The following is a 19,256-nucleotide window of genomic DNA, read 5'->3' as shown; positions in this document are numbered from 1 at the left end:
CAATTCTAGGAATTTTACAAGAATTCAGAACCTTTCCAGAGTAAACTTAGATTAACCACATTCTGAAATACATCTGAAATACATCTGAAGATGTATTTACCCAAGATGAAGCAGAAGCCATCTTGGCCCCACATGACCTTCTAAACTAAGGAAAAAGTGAGACACAGCAACAGCAGGGCTGTTGGGCCTGACCGTTCTTGGGCCTGACTTCATCTTGAGTTTAGACTAGATCTGGGCTTTGGAGTTTGGAAGGGCACAACTAGTCTTTCAATGGCACTCATAATAGAATCAGTGAGTGCAGACAAGGATGTTTCTAATTGTAGATTGTCCCTAAGTTTCCTACAAGCACAATAAATAATAGAACCTGTATGAGAGTCAACTTACAGATTTCTAGACTGGACTCCGGACAGAGAAATCCAGACATATTCTAACATATTCCTACTGGGATAAAACGAAGAAAAGAGATAATCCAATGCCAAAACAGGTTTATTGGTCATTGTATACAATAGAATGTGAGCACCTTGCAAGTATTCAATATAAAAAGGGCTCTGTACAAGCTGCCTTCCTTTCACCCTAAAAATGTATACCAACTGGATGCCTGTCTGGCTTGGTTGGTAGAAAATGTGTCTCTTAGCCTCAAGTTCGTAAGTTCAAGCCCCATATTGGGTGTGGTCTACTTAAAATGAAAAAAATTTTTTTTTAATTAAGAAAAAAAAAAGTATACCAACTCCAGGCAAAAGAGGGGAATCAAACTTCAAGTTTACATAATAAACATACTCAAAAGAAGCCCCTGCTTTCTTACAAAAATGGACAAAACCTTCTAAAAGTAAAGGGAATCAAAAGAAATTAAAACTGGGATACTGATGCCTGTTAATAACATTAACTAGTGTCTGTCTATGACACAAAACAGACAAAACATTACAATTTTTAAAAAGTCGGTATTTTCTCAGCTTTTTTGAGGTACAATTGATAAAGTTAATATTTTAGGAAAATATTACTAAGGAAAAAAGTACTGGTAAAGTTACCAGTTCCCAAATTTTTTAAACTTATTGGCAAAAGTTTTACCAACCTTTTTCAGACCAAAAAATACAACAAAAGTCTAAAAGTAGGGGTGCCTGGCTGGCCAGTCAGTAGAGCATGTGACTTCAGATCTTGGGGTTGTGAGTTGGAGCCCCAGGTTGGGCATAGAGCTTAAATTATTAAAAATAAAAACAAAAAAACAAAAACAAAACAAAACAAAAAGTTTAAAAGCATATAGCTTCCAGATACTAAGCCCGAGATTTTTCCCCTCCTCAAATCCTCCAAACCCAAATTATGAGAAATAATTTGCTCTGGCCACTGGGAATATTTCCACACAGTGGCATAATAAAAAAATTTACTTCTTCCATTATTTAACTTATTCATTCCCATCCTAATCAAATTCCAGGCATGTAGAAGTAAGCAACAGAATATTATTTTCCCTAAGGCGTTCCTTCGTAACTGAGGCAAAACTAAATTTCCAACATGACAGACTTAAGCTCTGAGGAAGGTACGGCTGGTAGAAGTGAGCCACCTTCACAGTCTCAAAAACAAATTGCACATTTCTAAGACAGATTTGGAGAGGGATTTATCCAAGAATCAGTTTTCTCCAAGGCTGGACAGGGAGGAAACGTAGGAAACACGGCTTTTCTAAAAGGATGAAAGGTGTCACTTGGAGAGACTCTGGTTTCCTGAGGAAGGGAAGGAGACACTGAAATATCTTGTTTTGTGCATTTTAGATCTTCCTGGTTTTGCACCACCAGTAACTGTTCTATCTCCTCTTTCAAAGATGAACTTGTCTGAAACTCCTGTTTGGGTGTCTTACTGTGTTCTTTTTGAGCTATTCTCTGGTCCTCTAGCCTCTCTGACTCAGGGCAAATGAGTTTATTGATAGAATCCTCGTTGGTTTCTTCTTTCATGGGAGGTACATGTTGAGGTTCTGTTGAAGTTTGTTTATTCTTAGATTCTTCTTTCAGCAAATTTACATGATGAGTTTCATCTAGTACAGAATTTTTACAAAGTAAGGAAAACCCTACTTTTCCCTCTTTCCCTGCTGTCTCTGGCACTGATTTCTTTGGATGTACCCTTGTCCTTATTAGGAGTCCCTGTGCATTCACCCTATATTCTTTTGCAGCTCTCTCTCTGCGCTGCTTCTGGAAATCCTTGAGTTGAAGAAGCTCTTCTGGAAGCTCCATACGTGTAGGCTATGAAAAGAAAACAACACAAGTCTGCTGTAACCAAACTTCTAAATATGGTCCTTAAAATCACTTGCACTACACTTAAAAGTATTTAGTGAGGATCAACTCAAATGTGTTCTTATAGCTCCCTCTAGTGTATTCAACTATAGTAGTACTATTTTTTTATTATTAACAAATATATTTTAACTTTATTTTTTTTAAGTTTATTTATTTGGAGAAAATAGAAAGAGAGAGAGAGAGAGAGAGAGCAAGCACACAGGAATGGGGCAGAGAGAGAGGTACAGAATCCCAAGCAAGATCCTCATTGTCAGTGCACAGCCTGATGTAGGGCTCAAACTCATGAACCATGAGATCATGACCTGAGCTCAAGTTGGAGGCTCAACCAAGTGAGCCACCCAGGCGCCCCTTAACTTAAATATTTTGAATCCACAGTTGTGTGTGTGTGTGTGTGTGTGTGTGTGTGTGTGTGTGTGTTGTGTGTTATGCATGTGTGTGTGCATGTATAAAGATTACACAATGAGGGGCACCTGGGTGGCTCAGTCGGTTAAGCGTCCGACTTCAGCTCAGGTCACGATCTCGCGGTTCGTGAGTTCGAGCCCCGCGTCGGGCTCTGGGCTGATGGCTCAGAGCCTGGAACCTGCTTCCGATTCTGTCTCCCTCTCTCTCTGCCCCTCCCCCGTTCATTCTCTGTCTCTCTCTGTCCCAAAAATAAATAAACGTTAAAAAAAAATAAAAGATTACACAATGAGAAGTAAGTGTTCCCTCCAACCTGTGGTCCCAATTGCCTTAGCAAGGGCACTTTCTAAAAAGCAATTTCTTATGTAGCCTCCCAAAGATAGTCTATGCATCTGTGATTGTGTGTGTACAAATATCCTTTACTAAATATTTATCTTCTCATTGGATTGCATTTTTCAATTTTTGTTTTCTCTCAAACTTTTATTTTGATAACTCTTTCTAAAAATTATTTTATACAAATGGTTAACAGTGTTATATATCCTTCTGCATTTTGATTTTTTAAAGTTTCTTTATTACTGAGAGAGAGAGAGAGAGAGAGAGAGAGAGAGCATGGGCGGCGGAGGAGCAGAGAGAGGGAGACACAGAATCCAAAGCAGGCTCCAGGCTCTGAGCTGTCAGCACAGAGCCCAATGCAGGGCTCGAACTCACGAACTGCAAGATCATGACCCGAGCCAAAGTTGGACGCTTAACTGACTGAGCCACCCAGGTGCCCCTGCATCTTGATTTTTTAAGCCATAAGGTTTACCTTGGACATTCTTCTATAGTAGCATTTTTAAGGGCTGTCTGGATATGCCATAATTTATTTAACCAAATCCATATAGATGGATATTTGGGTTGTTTCCAGTATTCTGTCATTACATAAATGCTACAATAAAGGACATTTTTTTTTAAATTTTTTTTAATGTTTATTTATTTTTGAGACAGAGGGAGACAGAGCATGAACAGGGGAAGGTCAGAGAGAGGGAGACACAGAATACGAAACAGGCTCCAGGCTCCGAGCTGTCAGCACAGAGCCCAACGCGGGGCTCGAACCCACAGACGGCAAAATCATGACCTGAGCCAAAGTCGGCCGCTTAACCGACTGAGCCTCCCAGGCGCCCCCAATAAAGGACATATTAAGAAAATGTTCTCTTTGTTACATGAGGCAAATAATTTTTCCCAGGTTGCTTGCCTTTTGACTTTCTTCACAGTATTTTCACCAAACAAAAACTTTAAACTCAAATTTATTCATCTTTTATGATTTCAGAGTATTTCTGCATTACATAGAAGCATTCCCTCATACAACTCAGTAGCAAAAAAGCAAATGGTAATCCAATTTAAAAATGAACGAAGGACCCGAATTGACGTTTTTTCCAAGAAGACATTCAAATGGCCAATAGGTATATGAAATGTATCTGACATCAGCAATCATCAGGGAAATGCAAATCCAAACCACAATGAGTTGTCACCTCAGACCTGTTAGGATGGCTATTATCAAAATGATGGCAAGAATGTGGAGAAAAGGAAACTCTTATGCACAGTTGGCAGGAATAGAAATTGAATTGGTATAGCTATTATGGAAAACAGTATGGAAGTTCCTTAAAAAGTTAAAAATAGAACTACCATACAGTCCAACAATCTCACATCTGGGTATATATACAAAGGAAATGACTTCACTATCTCAAAGAGACATCTGCACTCCCTTTATATTGTAGCATTATTCATAAGAGCCAACTTGTGTCTATCAATGCATGAATGGATAAAAAAAATGTTACCCTCTCTCTCACTCACACACACATACACACACACGCACACACAATGGAATATTATTTAGCCATAAAAAAGAAAAAAAATCCTGCCATTTGTGACAATGATGCACTTAGAGGGCATTATGCTGAGTGAAATAAACCAGACAGAGAAAGACAAATACTGTATGGTATCACTTATTTGTGGAATTTAAAAAAAAAAAAAAAAGCTGATTTCATAGAAACAATAGAATGGGGGTTGCAAGGGGATGGGGGGAAGGGAAAAGGGGGAGATGTAGGTCAAAGGGTGCAAGCTTTCAGTTACAAGAAAAATAAATTTTTAAGGTCTAATGTTCAGTATGGTAACTATAGTTAATAATTTGGTATTGTATATTGAAAGTTGCTGAGATCAAATCTTCAGCATTTTCACCATACACGCACAGAGTTAACTATATGAGGTGACAAATGTGCTAATTATCTTAGTGTCAATAATGATTCCCACAATGTATATGTATAGCAAATTTTCACAATGTACACTTTAGCTATATACAATTAATTTTATCAATTATTCCTCAATGAATTGGGGTGGGGGGAAGAAAAGCATTCCTTATTGTGAAATAATTTTCTTTTAATTCTTTTTTCTCCAATAATTTTATAATCTCACTGTTTACATAAATACTTGATCCAAGGAGTTTACTTTGGTAATAAAATAGTAATCCAACTCTGATCTCCTCCCCTACAATAGTTAGTCAATTGCCTAAAGCCATTTATTGAATAATTATCTTTTTATCATTAATTGGAAATTCTACCTTTATCCCAACCATACTGATAGATATATATTGGAGCTACTGCTGGGTTCTCTACTATTTTCCATTGATCTGCCTACACACGTACAAGTCACAAACTTTTAATTTTTAATTTTTGTTTGTTTGTTTTTAACTAATCTCTGTACCCAAAGTGGCAAACTCACAGCCCCGAGATCAAGAGTCATATGCTCTACTGGCTGAGCCAGCCAGGCGCCCCACACCTGTTTTATTTAATATAGACTTAAATGTTTTCATAGCTGACAGGATTATTCTTATTTATATTTATCTTTATAAACACTACAATCATAGTTTGCAAAAATAAAGCTGCTGTTAATATTTTTCTTAGAATAGAGGTAAATTCAAAAGTTAATTCAGGAATAACTGATTGCTAAAAATACTTAGTGTCACCATTCATTTAAGTCCTCTTATGTCATTCAGTAATATTTTAATGTTTTCTTTATCTCTATATTTCACATTTCTTATAATATTTATTTCTAGGTATTCTACCTTTTGTTACAATCATATAAGTGGATGTTTTCTCCCATTATGTTTTCTTGCTGTGTATATGGATGTAGGAAAGCTATCACGTTTTATATCAGTACTCATTTTACTAAATTGTTCCTTTGTGGTAATCTTTTTCCATTGATTTTCTTCAGTTTTCAGTTGTATAATAGGCCAGGCATAATTGTGATTCATCCTGTTCAATTTTTGTAGTTTGTCTTTTTATTTTTCCTTCAAATTTCATTGGCTAATAGCTTCAAAAAAAATGTTAAAGTAGTTGTGGTAGTCACAATTTTTGTATTTTCTTGATATTAATGGGAATGCTGTTAGTGTTCCCAATCAAACATTATGTAGGCTTCTTCCTTGTGATATATGTTTTATCAGGCATTCCAACTTTAATCAGTACTGTATATAGAATATTACCAAATTTTTTCAGCATTAAACAGTGAGAACAAAATAAAGTTATAAAACTCCTTAGTTTTATGATGATAAATGAGAGATATTTAAATTCTCCAATCAAACCAGGTATGCAAGAATTTTTATAATTTTTTGTTGTTGTTAAACAGTGAGAGCAAAATACAGGAAAGTTACGTTTTTTTCAGCATGCATGAGATAATCATAAGACTTTGTTTGTTCCAGTAAAATGGATAATTTGCTAATAGTAAAGCAGAAACCAGCAGCACGTTAAAAGATACTAAAAGATGTATTAGTATAATACAGCTAAGTAGGGATCATACCAAAAATGCTATTACTTTATTTAGGATTTTGCTTCAGTATTCCTAAGTGAAAATGGCTAATAGCAGCAGACTGTAACCCTTTTATGTAAGGAGCCAAATAATAAATATTTTAGCTACAAATGCTCTCTGTTGCATACACTTTTTTTAAACAATCCTTTAAAACTAGAATAACCATTCTTACCTTCGAGCTGTATAAAAACAATCTGTGGGCCAGATGTGGCCTTAGGGCTATAGTTTGCCAACTCCAGGTCTACAGTTCTGTTACATTATGCTGGCTTCTTAAAAATTAGTAATTAAATCTTAAATGTATTCATTCCTTGACAGAACATAACTTAATATTGTGAAAAAGTACTCAAAGAGATGAATTAAGCCCAAGCTATAGCCCCTTCAAAAATATTACCAAGTTGGCCTCAGGATTTGCTGTAGCTGTGAAAAGTGGGCATCACTGTGCCCTCCACGAGGACCAAGACAGAAGTGGAAGTCCTAAAAATATAGTCACAGACAGCTGTACCTACCTCGGTGCCTCCCAGGCGATCTGCGGACCCTTCTCGATAGGTGTTTAGATAACCATCCACAAGGGTGGTTAGGTCAGACATCATCTCATCCAGGAGTACCAAACGAAGGGGTAGTAGGTAGGTAGCCTCTAGGGCCAAAATTTTCAGTAAAGATGGTGAAAGAGGTCGTGTGAACCACACTTCTGGATTTTCCTAGAAACACCAAAACAATTTTCTCTGAATAATAAGCAAAACTTTAAAGAAAGTAACTGTTTATTCAAGAGTTGCTTAGGAGTTACTGTCATTTTCTTCAGTTTTTATCTTCTATCTTCACACTCTGGCTAGCCTTCTGAAAATATACACACACAATTCATGTATGTATGAGTGTGTGTATGTTAGAGAGAAAAGATGGAGTGGGAGGGCGAGAGAAAGAGAGAGATGGATCAATCAATTGATCCATCAAACAATCAGGACTTCTCATTCAAAACTGAAGTAGACTTAATTATAGGACCAAAACTGAGGCCAATATAGTCATGACCTAAGTTTGTAGGCAGAGCTATTAGGAACTAAGGAAAATTTACCTTACTTTTGGAGAAATAATTGGGATGATTTTTCTTCCATCACCTTAATCCATATTCCCAACAATATGGGAATTCTCTTCCCCTGGAGAATTGCAAATTTATTTCAGAGTACAAATATGAATCCTGGCTTTTATTCACTTGAGATCACAAACTATTTCCATTTGAAACAACTAAGATTTTGGCAATGCTCATATGCTTACATAACAACTGTCAGTTGTCTATATAATATGCTGATAATCCTGCTCACAAAACACTTGAAAAAATTAATGTCATGTGGGACATTCTTTAATACCCACCTGAATTAATTTTTGTCTCTCTTCCAGAAAGGAGAGATATTTAGGGGCTACTTTAAGGTGTCTGATTAAACTCTCCTGTAAAGAACTGATGCAATTTGGAAGAAAGCCACCTGTTTCCATGGAAAACTGAAGGACATCTGCTACCTGTGGCATTAAAAAAAAAAAAAAAAGACTTGTCTGTACAATATAGAATATTTATAGAGACCTATCTCATGGCATAAATAGAAATATATTTAGAAAATGTCATTAAATACCATTTTCCCCAAAGACCCACATGATAGATAATGCCAACAGAAAAGATGTTCAGTCAACTTATTCTAAAAAATTAGGAGGAAAAAAAAAGGAAAAGGATCACCCAACTTTAATGTATCCTTGTCTACTTTGTCTTCTACTCCTTTTATTTGCCTGCCTTACAGTTATCTATTACTCTTTGGTGCCTTTAGACAATGGAGAAAGGAAAATAAATTTCAATAAGTGTTTGTATTACTTATCAGCAACTCTGGCAAAGTGTCGGTAAGGAAAGCTAATAAAATTAAGAAATGGAAGGGCACCTGATTGGCGTAGTTGGTAGAGCATTCGACGACTCTTGATCTCAAGGTTGTGAATTGAAACCCCATGCTGGGTGTAAAAATAACTTAAAAATAGTAAAATCTTAAAAAAAAATTAAGAATTGGACATATTATTTAATTTGTGTGTGGCAGGCTAAATAATGGCCCCCAGAGACATCCATATCCTAACCCCCTGGAATCTGTCAATGTTATCTTATATGGCAAAATGACTTTGTAGGAGTGATTAAGGTAAGGATATTGAGGTAGGGAGATTCTCTTGAATTATATGGGTGGGCCCTAAATGTAACAATAAGAGGGAGGTGCAGAGAGATTTGATTATAGTCACGGGAAAAGGAGATCGGCTGATAGAAGCAGAAGTTGCAGTGGTGCACTCTGAAGATGGCAGGAGCCATAAGCCAAAGAATACAGGTAACACCTGAAAAGGCAAAGAAAGAGACTCCCCTCAGAGCCTCCAAAAGAAACCAACCCTGCTGACATCTTGACATTAGTTCAGTGAAAATGATTTCAGACTGCTGACCTCCAGAACCATCAAAGAGCAAATTTATTTTGCTTTAAGCTGCTAAATTTGTGGTGATTTGTTACAAAAGCAATAGGAAATCAATACATTGTGTTAAAGGGAAAAAACTGGAAAAATTCTGAATTCTTGCTTCCTGTACTATGGAAATGTGAAAAGAAAATATGGAAAGATATGCCAACATCTCCATATGGGGTCTAATCAAGAAGCCTAACGTGCTGACAGCTCAGAGCCTGGAGCCTGCTTCGGATTCTGTCTTCCTCGCTCTCTCTGCCCTCTTGCACTTGTGCTCTCTCTCTCTCTTTCAAAAATAAACATTAAAAAAAAAAAAAGCCTGATGGCCTCAGGAGAACAATGAGAAATTCTCTTACATTAAAAAAATTTAATTTAATTCAAAGTTTATTTATTTGAGAGAGGGATGGAGAATGAGTGGGTGAGGGGCAGAGAGAGAGGCAAACAGAGAATCCCAAGCAGGCCCCTCGCTATCAGTGTAGAGCCAGATGCAGGGCTTGAATTCATGAACCGTGAGATCATAACCTGAGCCAAAACCAAGAATTGTACTCTTAACTGATTGAGCCGCCGAGGCACCCCCATTTTATGTATGTATGTATGTATGTATGTATGTATGTTTGTTTATTTTTGGGAGAGAAAGAGAGACAGAGCATGAGCAGGGGAGGGGCAGAGAGAGGGGGACAAAGAATCTGAAGCAGGCTCTAGGCTTTGAGCTGTCAGCACAGAGCCCGATGTGGGGCTCAAACTCACAAACCGTGAGATCATGACCTGAGCCAAAGTCAGATGCTTAACTGACTGAGCCACCCAGGTGCCCCTGCCACATTTTATTTTTTTTTAAAGAAGTTTTTATTTTTTAATCTTTTAAATGTTTATTTATTTATTTATTTATTTATTTATTTATGAGACAGAGAGAGAGAGAGAGAGCGCAGGAGAGGGGCAAAGAGAGAGAGAGAGAGAGAGAGAGAGAGAATCCCAAACAGACTCCACGCTGCCAACACAGAGTCCAGTGAGGGTCTCAAACCCACAAACCATGAGATCATGACCTGAGCCAAAATCAAGAGTCAGATGCCCAACTGACTGAGCCACTCAGGCACCACTTAAATTTTTTTGAAAGAGAGCACGCGCGCACACACACACACACATACACACATACACACGCATGTATGTGTGCACACAAGGAGGCGAGGGGCAGAGGCAGAGAATCTTTTTTTTTTATATATACATATTTATTTTTGAAAGAGAGAAAGTGGGAAGGAGGGACACAGAGACAAGGAGACAGAGGATCCAAAGTGGGCTGAGAGCAGAGAGCCTGATGTGGGACTCAAACTCACAAACCAGGAGATAGTGACCTGAGTCAAAGTTGGACGTTTAACTGACTCAGCCACCCAGGCACCCTTCTCTCTTAAATTTTGGAGGAAGCCAGACATAATCTCCATATAGTGAAAGATGCTGAAAGAAGGTCCAAGGAACATGTAAACAAGAGAAATGGTATAAAGTTCATCATGAGCAGATATATAAAGAGCAAACATGAACTACATTTAACAACATAAAATTGAACTTTTAGGAATATCTGCTAAAAATAATTGGCTAGGGGACACCTGGGTGGCTCAGTTGGTTAAGCATCTGACTCTTGATTTGGGCTCAGGTCATGATCTCATGGTCATGAGATTAAGTCCCATGTTGGGCTCCCTGATGAGCATGGAGCCTGCTTATGATTCTCTCTCTCTCTCTCTCTCTCTCTCTCTCTCTCTCTTTCCCTCTGCCCTTCTCCCCCACTTGCCCACACTCTCTCTCACTAAAATAAAAACTTTTATTTAAACATTTTTATTTTTTATTTATTTAAAAAATTTTTTTTAATGTTTATTTTTGAGAGACAGAGCGTGAGCAGGGGAGGGGCAAAGAGAGAGGGAGACACAGAATCCAAAGCAGGCTCCAGGCTCTGAGCTGTCAGCACAGAGGCTGATGCGGGGCTCAAACTCACAAACTGTGAGATCATGACCTGAGCTGAACTCAGATGCTTAACCGATTGAGCCACCCGGACACCCCAAAATTTTTTTAAAAATTAAAAAAAATATGGGTGCCTGGGTGGCTGTCATTTAAGCGTCTGACTTCAGGTCAGGTCATGACCTCCCAGTTCTGAGTTCCAGCCGCATATTGGGCTTTGCACTGACAGTGCAGAGCCTGCTTGGGATTGATTCTCTCTCCCTCTTTCTCTCTGCCCCTCCTCCACTTACACATGCACGTGTGCATTCTCTCTCTCTCTCTAAGTGAATAAACTTAAAAATTTCTTTAAGAAAAAAAAAAAAAGAGGTGAGAGTGGGAGAGAGCCAAAGCATAAGAGACTCTTAAAAACTGAGAACAAACTGAGGGTTGATGGGGGGGTGGGAGGGAGGGGAGGGTGATGGGTATTGAGGAGGGCACCTTTTGGGATGAGCACTGGGTGCTGTATGGAAATCAATTTGACAATAAATTTCATATATTGAAAAAAATTTAAAAAATTTTTCTTTAAATTGGCTGGGGCATAGAGATTATTTAAAATATAGTAGTAGTAATAATAATAATAATAATAATAATAATAAAATGAGGGATGACTGTGTGACTCAGTCAGTTGAGTGTCTACTTCAGCTCGGGTCATGATCTCACATTTCGGTTCCTAAGTTTGAGCCCCACATCAGGTTCAATGCTGTCAGTGCAGAGCTGGCTTTGAATCCTCTGCCTCCTTCTCTTTCTGCCCTTCCCCCACTTATGTGCACGTGCTCGCTCTCTCTCTCTCTCCCTCAAAAATAAGTAAACATTAAAAAAAAGATAACTGGCTAACTCATTATTTTAAACCTCTCCAAAGGCACTAGGCTTATGTATTCAACATGTCCCTTTAACTGGCATAAACCTAGAAGACTAGAAGAACCTAAAGAAAACATAATGAAAACTAGTGGTTTTACTATTCTCACAGCCAAACCAGAAACACACATGAGCTCTAAGAGCTAGTTAGTATAAACTAAGGATTTCTTATTTCTCTAGAGTTATTTAGAGGAGAGAAAAACCACATATATTCAGGCTATTTTGGCCTAGAATAGGCTTTTGGGGCATATCTAAGACAACCTGCTTCTCTGAGCTACATGCTGACAAGCCATCAATCCTAACTGATACATATGTGCTAAAGGCACAGATGTGATTATTTACCTCACATTAAGTGATTCATGTCAGACTTCTTCTAATTTTTTTTTTTCAACGTTTTTTATTTATTTTTGGGACAGAGAGAGACAGAGCATGAACGGGGGAGGGGCAGAGAGAGAGGGAGACACAGAATCGGAAACAGGCTCCAGGCTCCGAGCCATCAGCCCAGAGCCTGACGCGGGGCTCGAACTCACGGACCGCGAGATCGTGACCTGGCTGAAGTCGGACGCTTAACCGACTGCGCCACCCAGGCGCCCCTCATGTCAGACTTCTGAATGACCTCCAAATCCTTTGAGTTTGTGAATGCTGTAGAATATTGAGCTTGCCTCTTTTTTTTTTAATTTTGAGATTTTATTATTATTATTTTTTAAGTAATCTCTACACCCAGCGTGGGACTCAAATTCATGACTCTGAGATCAAGAGTTACATGCTCTACCAACTGGGCCATCCAGGTGCCCCAGAGTTTGCTTCTTATTTGACAAATTCTGGAGCAAAATGAGGGGAAAAAATCCTAAATAATTTTAAGTAACTTTTCTGTCGTGCTTTCACAGTTCACCAAATGACAAGTGGACAAGAATGAGGCACACACAAAAATTCAATCACTCATCAGATAAGCCCTATTTCCTATAAAAGCTATATATGCTGGACTGAATCTATGGTTTCCCCGCATGTACCTGTGTGTCAAAGACATTATTCAGCAAAATTCCATACTGATGAGAGAGGCAATCAGAAAGCCAACGACAATCATGGATAACCTAAGGAATCAGAAGACAAAGACAGAGTAATTAGAACCTGGTTGCTAATCTTAATAGCTGAGGAATCAGCTTACACACTCACCTTCAAAATTCTCTTGTCTTCTAATACCATCTGAAGTCCATTGTTGAAAGCACGACTTCCCAGAAGGAAAATGTCAAATAAGTAAACTCGGCTATTTGTGGCTACCTACAAAAGACCATCCAGACATACAAAGAATAAAAAAGAACTAGGGAAGGGGATCTGAGGATCAAGAAAGACATGTGATAAAATATTTCACATCCTCACTTTTATTTTCTTTAAGTTTTATTTATTTATTTTGAGAGAGACAGTCTCTGGGGAGAGGGCAGAGAGAGAGAGAGAGAGGGAGAGAGAGAATCCCAAGCAGGCTCTTCACTGCCAGTGCAGAGCCCAACACAGGGCTCGAACCCATGAACCACGAGATTATGACCCCAGCCAAAATCATGAATCAGATGCTGGGGTGCCTGGGTAGCTCAGTCAGTTGACTGTCTGACTTTGGCTCAGGTCATGATCTCAGGGTTTGTGGGTTCGAGCCCCACATGAGGCTCTGTGCTGACAGCTCAGAGCCTGGAGCCTGCTTCAGATTCTGTATCTCCCTCTCTCTCTCTGCCCCTCCCCTGCTCACATTCTGTCTCTCTCTCTCAAAAATGAATAAACATTTAAAAAAATTAAAAAAAAAAAAAGAATCAGATACTCAACTGACTGAGTCCCCCAGGCGCTCCTCACATCCTCACTTTTTTTTTGGGGGGGGGGGTATTTATTTTTGAGAGAGTGAGAGACACAGAGCCCAAACAGGGGCGGGGCAGGGCAGAGACAGAGGTAGACACAGAATCCAAAGCAGGCTCCAGGCTCTGAGCTGTCAGTGCAGAGCCAGATGTGGGACTCGAACTCATAAACCATGAGATCATGATCTGAGCCAAGGTCAGACGCTTAACTGAGTTACCCAGATGCCCCTCTCAGATTGTCACTTTTAAAGTAAACAATAGGCACTCAGTGATTCTTAGGAAAAAGAAGTTTAAATTAATCTAAGAAAAACTATCACTGATTTTTCAAAAGAACAGAAAGAGACACAAGCTAGTGGATTTAGCCTTCTGCTTTTTACAATCTCAAACTTAATGTTTTACCTTTCACGCATGGCATTTTAGCAATCCAAGGATTATAGGTTGAAAGGGAATGAACAGCATTTCATTGTTAATAACCAAAAGTGCTATTTCTCTGAGTCTCATAATATGCATGGTTATGTTAGGTGTTACATAAAATTACTCATAAAAAGGGCATGTGGGTGGCTCAGTTGGTTGAGCCTCCAACTCTTGTATCGGCTCAGGTGGTGATCTTGCAGTCGTGAGGTCAAGGCCCACATCAGGCTCCAAGCTCAGTGAGGAGCCTGCTTGGGATTCTCTCTCTCCCTCTCCTTCTGCCCACCCCCCAACCCAAGCACACACGCACATACTCTCTCTCAAATAAATAAAGATGAAAAAAAATACTACTCATAAGACAAGATCTCTGCCCTTTAGCAGTTTTAAAAAGGCAACAAATAAAGTGCCACAAATGGTAGGATGTGAAACATGGCTTTTTATTTTTTTTAGTGTTTATTTTTATTTTTGAGAGACAGACTGCAAGGAGGGGAGGAGAAGAAAGAGAGGGAGACACAGAATCCAAAGCAGGCTCCAAGCTCCGAGCTGTTAGCACGGAGCCCGATGCGGGGCTTGAACCCATGAACCGTGAGATCATGACCTGAGCCGAAGTCGGATGCTCAACCGATTGAGCCACCCAGGTGCCCCGAAACATGGCTTTTTAGATCAATTTTATACAATTTTAAGAATTTCAGATTGTTTCTGATCATAAAGGTCACAAAGGCAGTACTATATTGCTGGATAATCTACTAAGTCAGAGAATGAAGGCAAAGAGAGATCAAATAAGGTCTAGAGAGCCAGCGACATGGCAGTCTAGTGCCTTCTTTGTCATTTTAGGAGCTGTTGATATAGCTACAATTTCCAGGCCTACCTGGCACCCATTCTCAGGTCTTTCATGTTGTCTGCTAGAATATGACACCTAAAATAGACACTCCCTGTGTTTTCTCTACTTCCTTAACTATACGAACTGAATAGGCACATTATAAAAGTTTGGAGAGTAATTCTCTGCTAGACTATAAACTCTGTGAGAGAACAGATTCACCACTGCACATATATCAACTAGAACAGAACTAGGAGCATGGATAGCTTAGACATTTCTTCGATGAACCAATACATGCCACACATTGCTCCTTTCCATTTTTCATATGCAAACAATGTACCTGGTTCTGAGAATATGCCTTCAGTTCTATATCCTGCTGTTTTCCACTCATAACTTTTCAAACATTTTTCTACATTGTACTCGTCATCAATTTTTGGCAGCTGTGTAAGATCTATCAAATCTACAGTAATGTCTCCTGTTGTTAACTAAAGTGGTTTCTGATTTTTCACCATAAAATGATGCCAAGAGACTAGGTTCTCACAGAATTTTTTTCATATTTTGAATTGAATTATTTAGGATACATACTTCAATGTAACCCTGAGAAGTAGGCAGATAGCCAATCATAATAAAATTGATAATCTCAATAGGTAGAGGTAGTTCCTGACTCAAAGAATATTCAGCCTGTTTTCTTGCCCCCCCCTTAAAAACTGATGCTGCCGAGGTTGATCCAAAGCCCATCCTATAACTTTTCAAGGCTCACTACAAACATCTTTTGACATAATTGGGATCCTCACCTGACATCTCCCAGGTCCATGAAAATGAAAATGATGTGGCAGAATACTGCTGTGGAATGCTACCAACCAGAAGGTAATATAAAAATTCTTCACGTGTCTTTGTGGGTTTTTTTTAAGATTTTATTTTTGGGACGCCTGGCTGGCTCAGGTGGTAGAGCATGTGACTCTTGATCTTGGAGTTGGAAGTTCAAGCCCCACATTAGGTGTAGAGACTACTTTAAAACATTAATTAAATTAAAGATTTTGTTTTTTTAAGTAATCTCTACACCCAACGTGGAGCTCGAACTCACAATCCCAAGATCAAGAGTCGCACACTTCACTAAGCCAGCCAGCCGCCTCTGAAATTCTTCACAGATCTAAGGTGAGAGAACAGAGCTGGGAAAGAAGACCTCAAACAGAGCCTTGATGAGCACAGCAATGATGATTATAAAAGTGAACCTATAAAGTGACAGAAGCTCTTTCCTTTTTTTCAAGTTTTTTTAATTTTTAGAGACAGAGAATGAGCAGTAGGTGGGGAGGGACAGAGGGAAAGAAATCCCAATTGGGCTCCACTAAGTGCAGAGCCCAACCTGGAGCTGAATCCCACGAGCCTGGGATCATGACCTGAGTTGAAATCAAGAGTTGGACGCTCAACTGACTGAGCCACCCAGCTGCCCATCTTTCCTTTTGAAAAGAGAAAGTACTAGAAGAGTGAAAGGCATTCCAAACAAGTTATAGGACAGTGACACTGAGGTGACATCAAGAAGACAATTAAAATTAATTTGCCAGTAAATCCACAATTATTTCAAAATAAAAAGTTTAAAGTATCTTTTACCTGAAGCCAACACAGCTTCCCATGACGACACACATTAGCACCTTCTGTTGCCACACTTAGGACACTCTGCTTCTTGATGTGAAGCATCTGGGGAGAAAAAGGAAGAAAATCTCTAGGGAATAAATGTTCCAATTATGACATCATGAATGGCACAAGTAAAATGGCTAGCAATTAACAAAGTGGGATAATGTTTTCTAAACTTACAAAATTTGACTTACCCAAAACACAAGTCTGCTTCTCTCTCTCTCCTCTCTCTCTCTCTCTCTCTCTCACACGCACAACACTGAACATTTCTAATCCTCTTTTTATTTTTTGCAAAATTATTACACAACTGGAAAATAAATCATATTCTAGATGCTAAGAGTTGAAAACTCAGATACCTTTTGTTATCACTGATAGTATAGCAAAAGATTTCTATCTTTTTTAAAATGTTTATTTATTTATTTTGAGAGAGAAAGAGAGAGTGTGTGAGTGAACAGGGGGAGGCGCAGAGAGAGACAGAGGGAGAGAGAGAATCCTGAGCAGGCTCTGGGCTGACAGCACAGAGCCCGATGTGGGACTCAATCTCCCGAACCATGAGATTGTGACCTGAGCTGAAATTAAGAGTTGGATACTTAACGACTCAGCCACCCAGGAACCCCCAAAAGAGTTCTATCCTTATGACCAGATTCCTCATGCAAAGAACACTGCCCTGACACAGGCAATTTACTGTACCAGAAGGGAACTCACATAGTGGCTGAGTCTCACAGTATATACTGTTCAGAATGAGAGAAACAAGAACTCAATAGGTCCCTTAAAGTCTTAGATTCATTAAGTGACTCAAAACTGATGTCACGGTATTCCAAGAACACATGCTGGTCCTTCAATTATCTATAATCTTATCCTATTTCAAAACATTATACACTTCTAAAATCCTTAATCCATAATCTATGAAAACATCTATATGATACAAGATTCTCCCCATTTTACAGGCAGGCAAATTACTCAAGAATAGAAGGACATGGTAACTTTCACTAGCATGATATCTTCCTCTAGAGAGCATAGAGTGTTCTGCATTGAATATCTTCCATCAATGATTAAAAAAAGGGACTGAATTTTAGTTCCATCCTCAGGCAATAGCAAGAAGGCTGCAGAACTTTGAAAACAAAACCTGAATTTCCCTATTGACAAGAATTTCCAACAACCTCTTCAAATTTCCAGGTTCTTACCTCATTTTTTGTTATTATCATTTGACCCTTCAAAGAATATGTTGATATATAAAGAATTCTTATAACTCAATTTAAAAATGGGCAAAGGAGGGGCACTTGGTTGGCTCAATTGGTAAAGCATGTGATTCTTTGATCTCAGGATCATGAGTTTAAGTCCCAAGTTGGGCGTGAAGCCTATGTAAAAAAAAATGGGCAAGGGAATAGACATTTCTCCAAAGAAGATATATAAATATGCAGTAAGCACATGAAAAACGTTCAACATTATTAGCCATCATGGAAATGTAAGTCAAAACCACAATGAGATACCACTTCACACCACTAAGATGGTTACAATCAAAATGACAGATAACAAGTTTTGGTAAGAATGTGGAGAAATTGGAACCCCCCATATCCTGCTGGTGGCAATGTGAAATGGTATAGCACCTTTGGAAAACAATGGTCGACTCTCAAAAAGTTAAACACAGAGTTACTAGATGATCCAGCAATTGCACTCATAAGTATCTATCCCAGAGAAATGAAAATATATGTGCAAAAAAAAACTTGTACATGAATGTTCATAGCAGCATTATTCATAATAGCCAAAAAGTAGGAAGAACTCAAACGGTGAAAGGATAAATAAAATATGGTATATCCATATAAAGGAGTATTATTTGGCAATGGAAATAAGTGAAACACTGATACATGCTATAAAATACATCAACCATGAAAATATGCTAAGCAAAAGAAGCCAGTCACGAATGACTACATATTGTATGACTCCATTTACACAAAATGTCCTAAACAGGCAAATCCATAGAGGCAGAAAAGTTGCCAGGGCTGGGGACTGGGGAGGAATGGAGGTGACACCTACCAAGTGTAGGGTTTCTTTTGGGGGTATCGAAAATGTCTACGGGTGCCTGGCCTGGCTCAGTTGGTAGAGTGACTCTTGATCTCAGGTTGTGAGTTTAAGCCCCACATTGGGTGTAGAGATTACTTTAAAAACAAAAACAAAAAAACTTCAAAAAAAGGAAAATGTTTTCAAATTCTTTGTGACATATTTACAACTCTGTAGATATGCTAAAATCCAGTGAACTATACATTTTAAATTGGTGAATTTTAGGGCATGTGAACTACATCTCATTTAAGTGGTTAAAGAAAAAAGAATCCATGGAAAGCTAATGCTCTCCCATTAAAAAAATGCACCCATGCACAAGTATAAGCTTGTATCTAAACAGAAAGCTTAATGACTCCCCTGAAATCCATCTGTGAACTGTACACTAGGCTGAATAGTTACTGTCATGTCTGAATATATGATTATAGATGCCTAAAAAGAGAATCTAGAATGAATTTTTTTAAATAGGAGTAAAAAAAATATCTGACTCACCTCTAAAACTGCCAATGGCTTTTTATCCTACTCAAGTCAAACTCAAAATCCTTATAATGTCCAAAATGCCCTGCCCGATCTTCCACCTGACCCCTTCCATTTCCTATCCTTCTTCACTGTGGTCTTGCATCCCTGCTGTTTGTTCCTCCACACAAGTGAAGTGTGCTTCATCCTCAGAGTCTTTGCACTTGATAATTATGCTTTTTTCCA

The 19,256-nt window shown here is 38.6% G+C and overlaps 1 protein-coding gene across 4 annotated transcripts in view; it reads right to left on the bottom strand.

Annotated features, from left to right (window-relative positions):
* Positions 1-468: 468 nt before the first annotated feature.
* Positions 469-19,256, bottom strand: part of EXD1 (exonuclease 3'-5' domain containing 1) — a 37,846-nt gene continuing 19,058 nt past the window's right edge. For 2 of the 4 annotated variants that reach the window (XM_060618900.3, XM_078448503.1), the window contains 7 exons: positions 16,476-16,562; positions 12,978-13,082; positions 12,815-12,895; positions 8,766-8,855; positions 7,872-8,015; positions 7,016-7,207; positions 469-2,222 (listed from right to left, as the gene is read on the bottom strand). In XM_060618900.3, the coding sequence (XP_060474883.1) occupies positions 1,584-2,222; positions 7,016-7,207; positions 7,872-8,015; positions 8,766-8,855; positions 12,815-12,895; positions 12,978-13,082; positions 16,476-16,562 (1,338 nt within the window). In that variant the 3' untranslated portion in view covers positions 469-1,583. The remainder of the gene's footprint in view (positions 2,223-7,015; positions 7,208-7,871; positions 8,016-8,765; positions 8,856-12,814; positions 12,896-12,977; positions 13,083-16,475; positions 16,563-19,256) is intronic. The other 2 variants (XM_060618901.2, XM_060618902.3) reach the window with 2 other exon arrangements.

The sequence above is a fragment of the Panthera onca genome, chromosome B3 (genome assembly GCF_046562875.1).
Source record: "Panthera onca isolate mPanOnc1 chromosome B3, mPanOnc1 haplotype 2, whole genome shotgun sequence".
Taxonomy (NCBI): domain Eukaryota; kingdom Metazoa; phylum Chordata; class Mammalia; order Carnivora; family Felidae; genus Panthera; species Panthera onca.
Note: the sequence above shows the minus strand (reverse complement) of the source record. Positions and strands in the feature narration are given on the sequence as shown.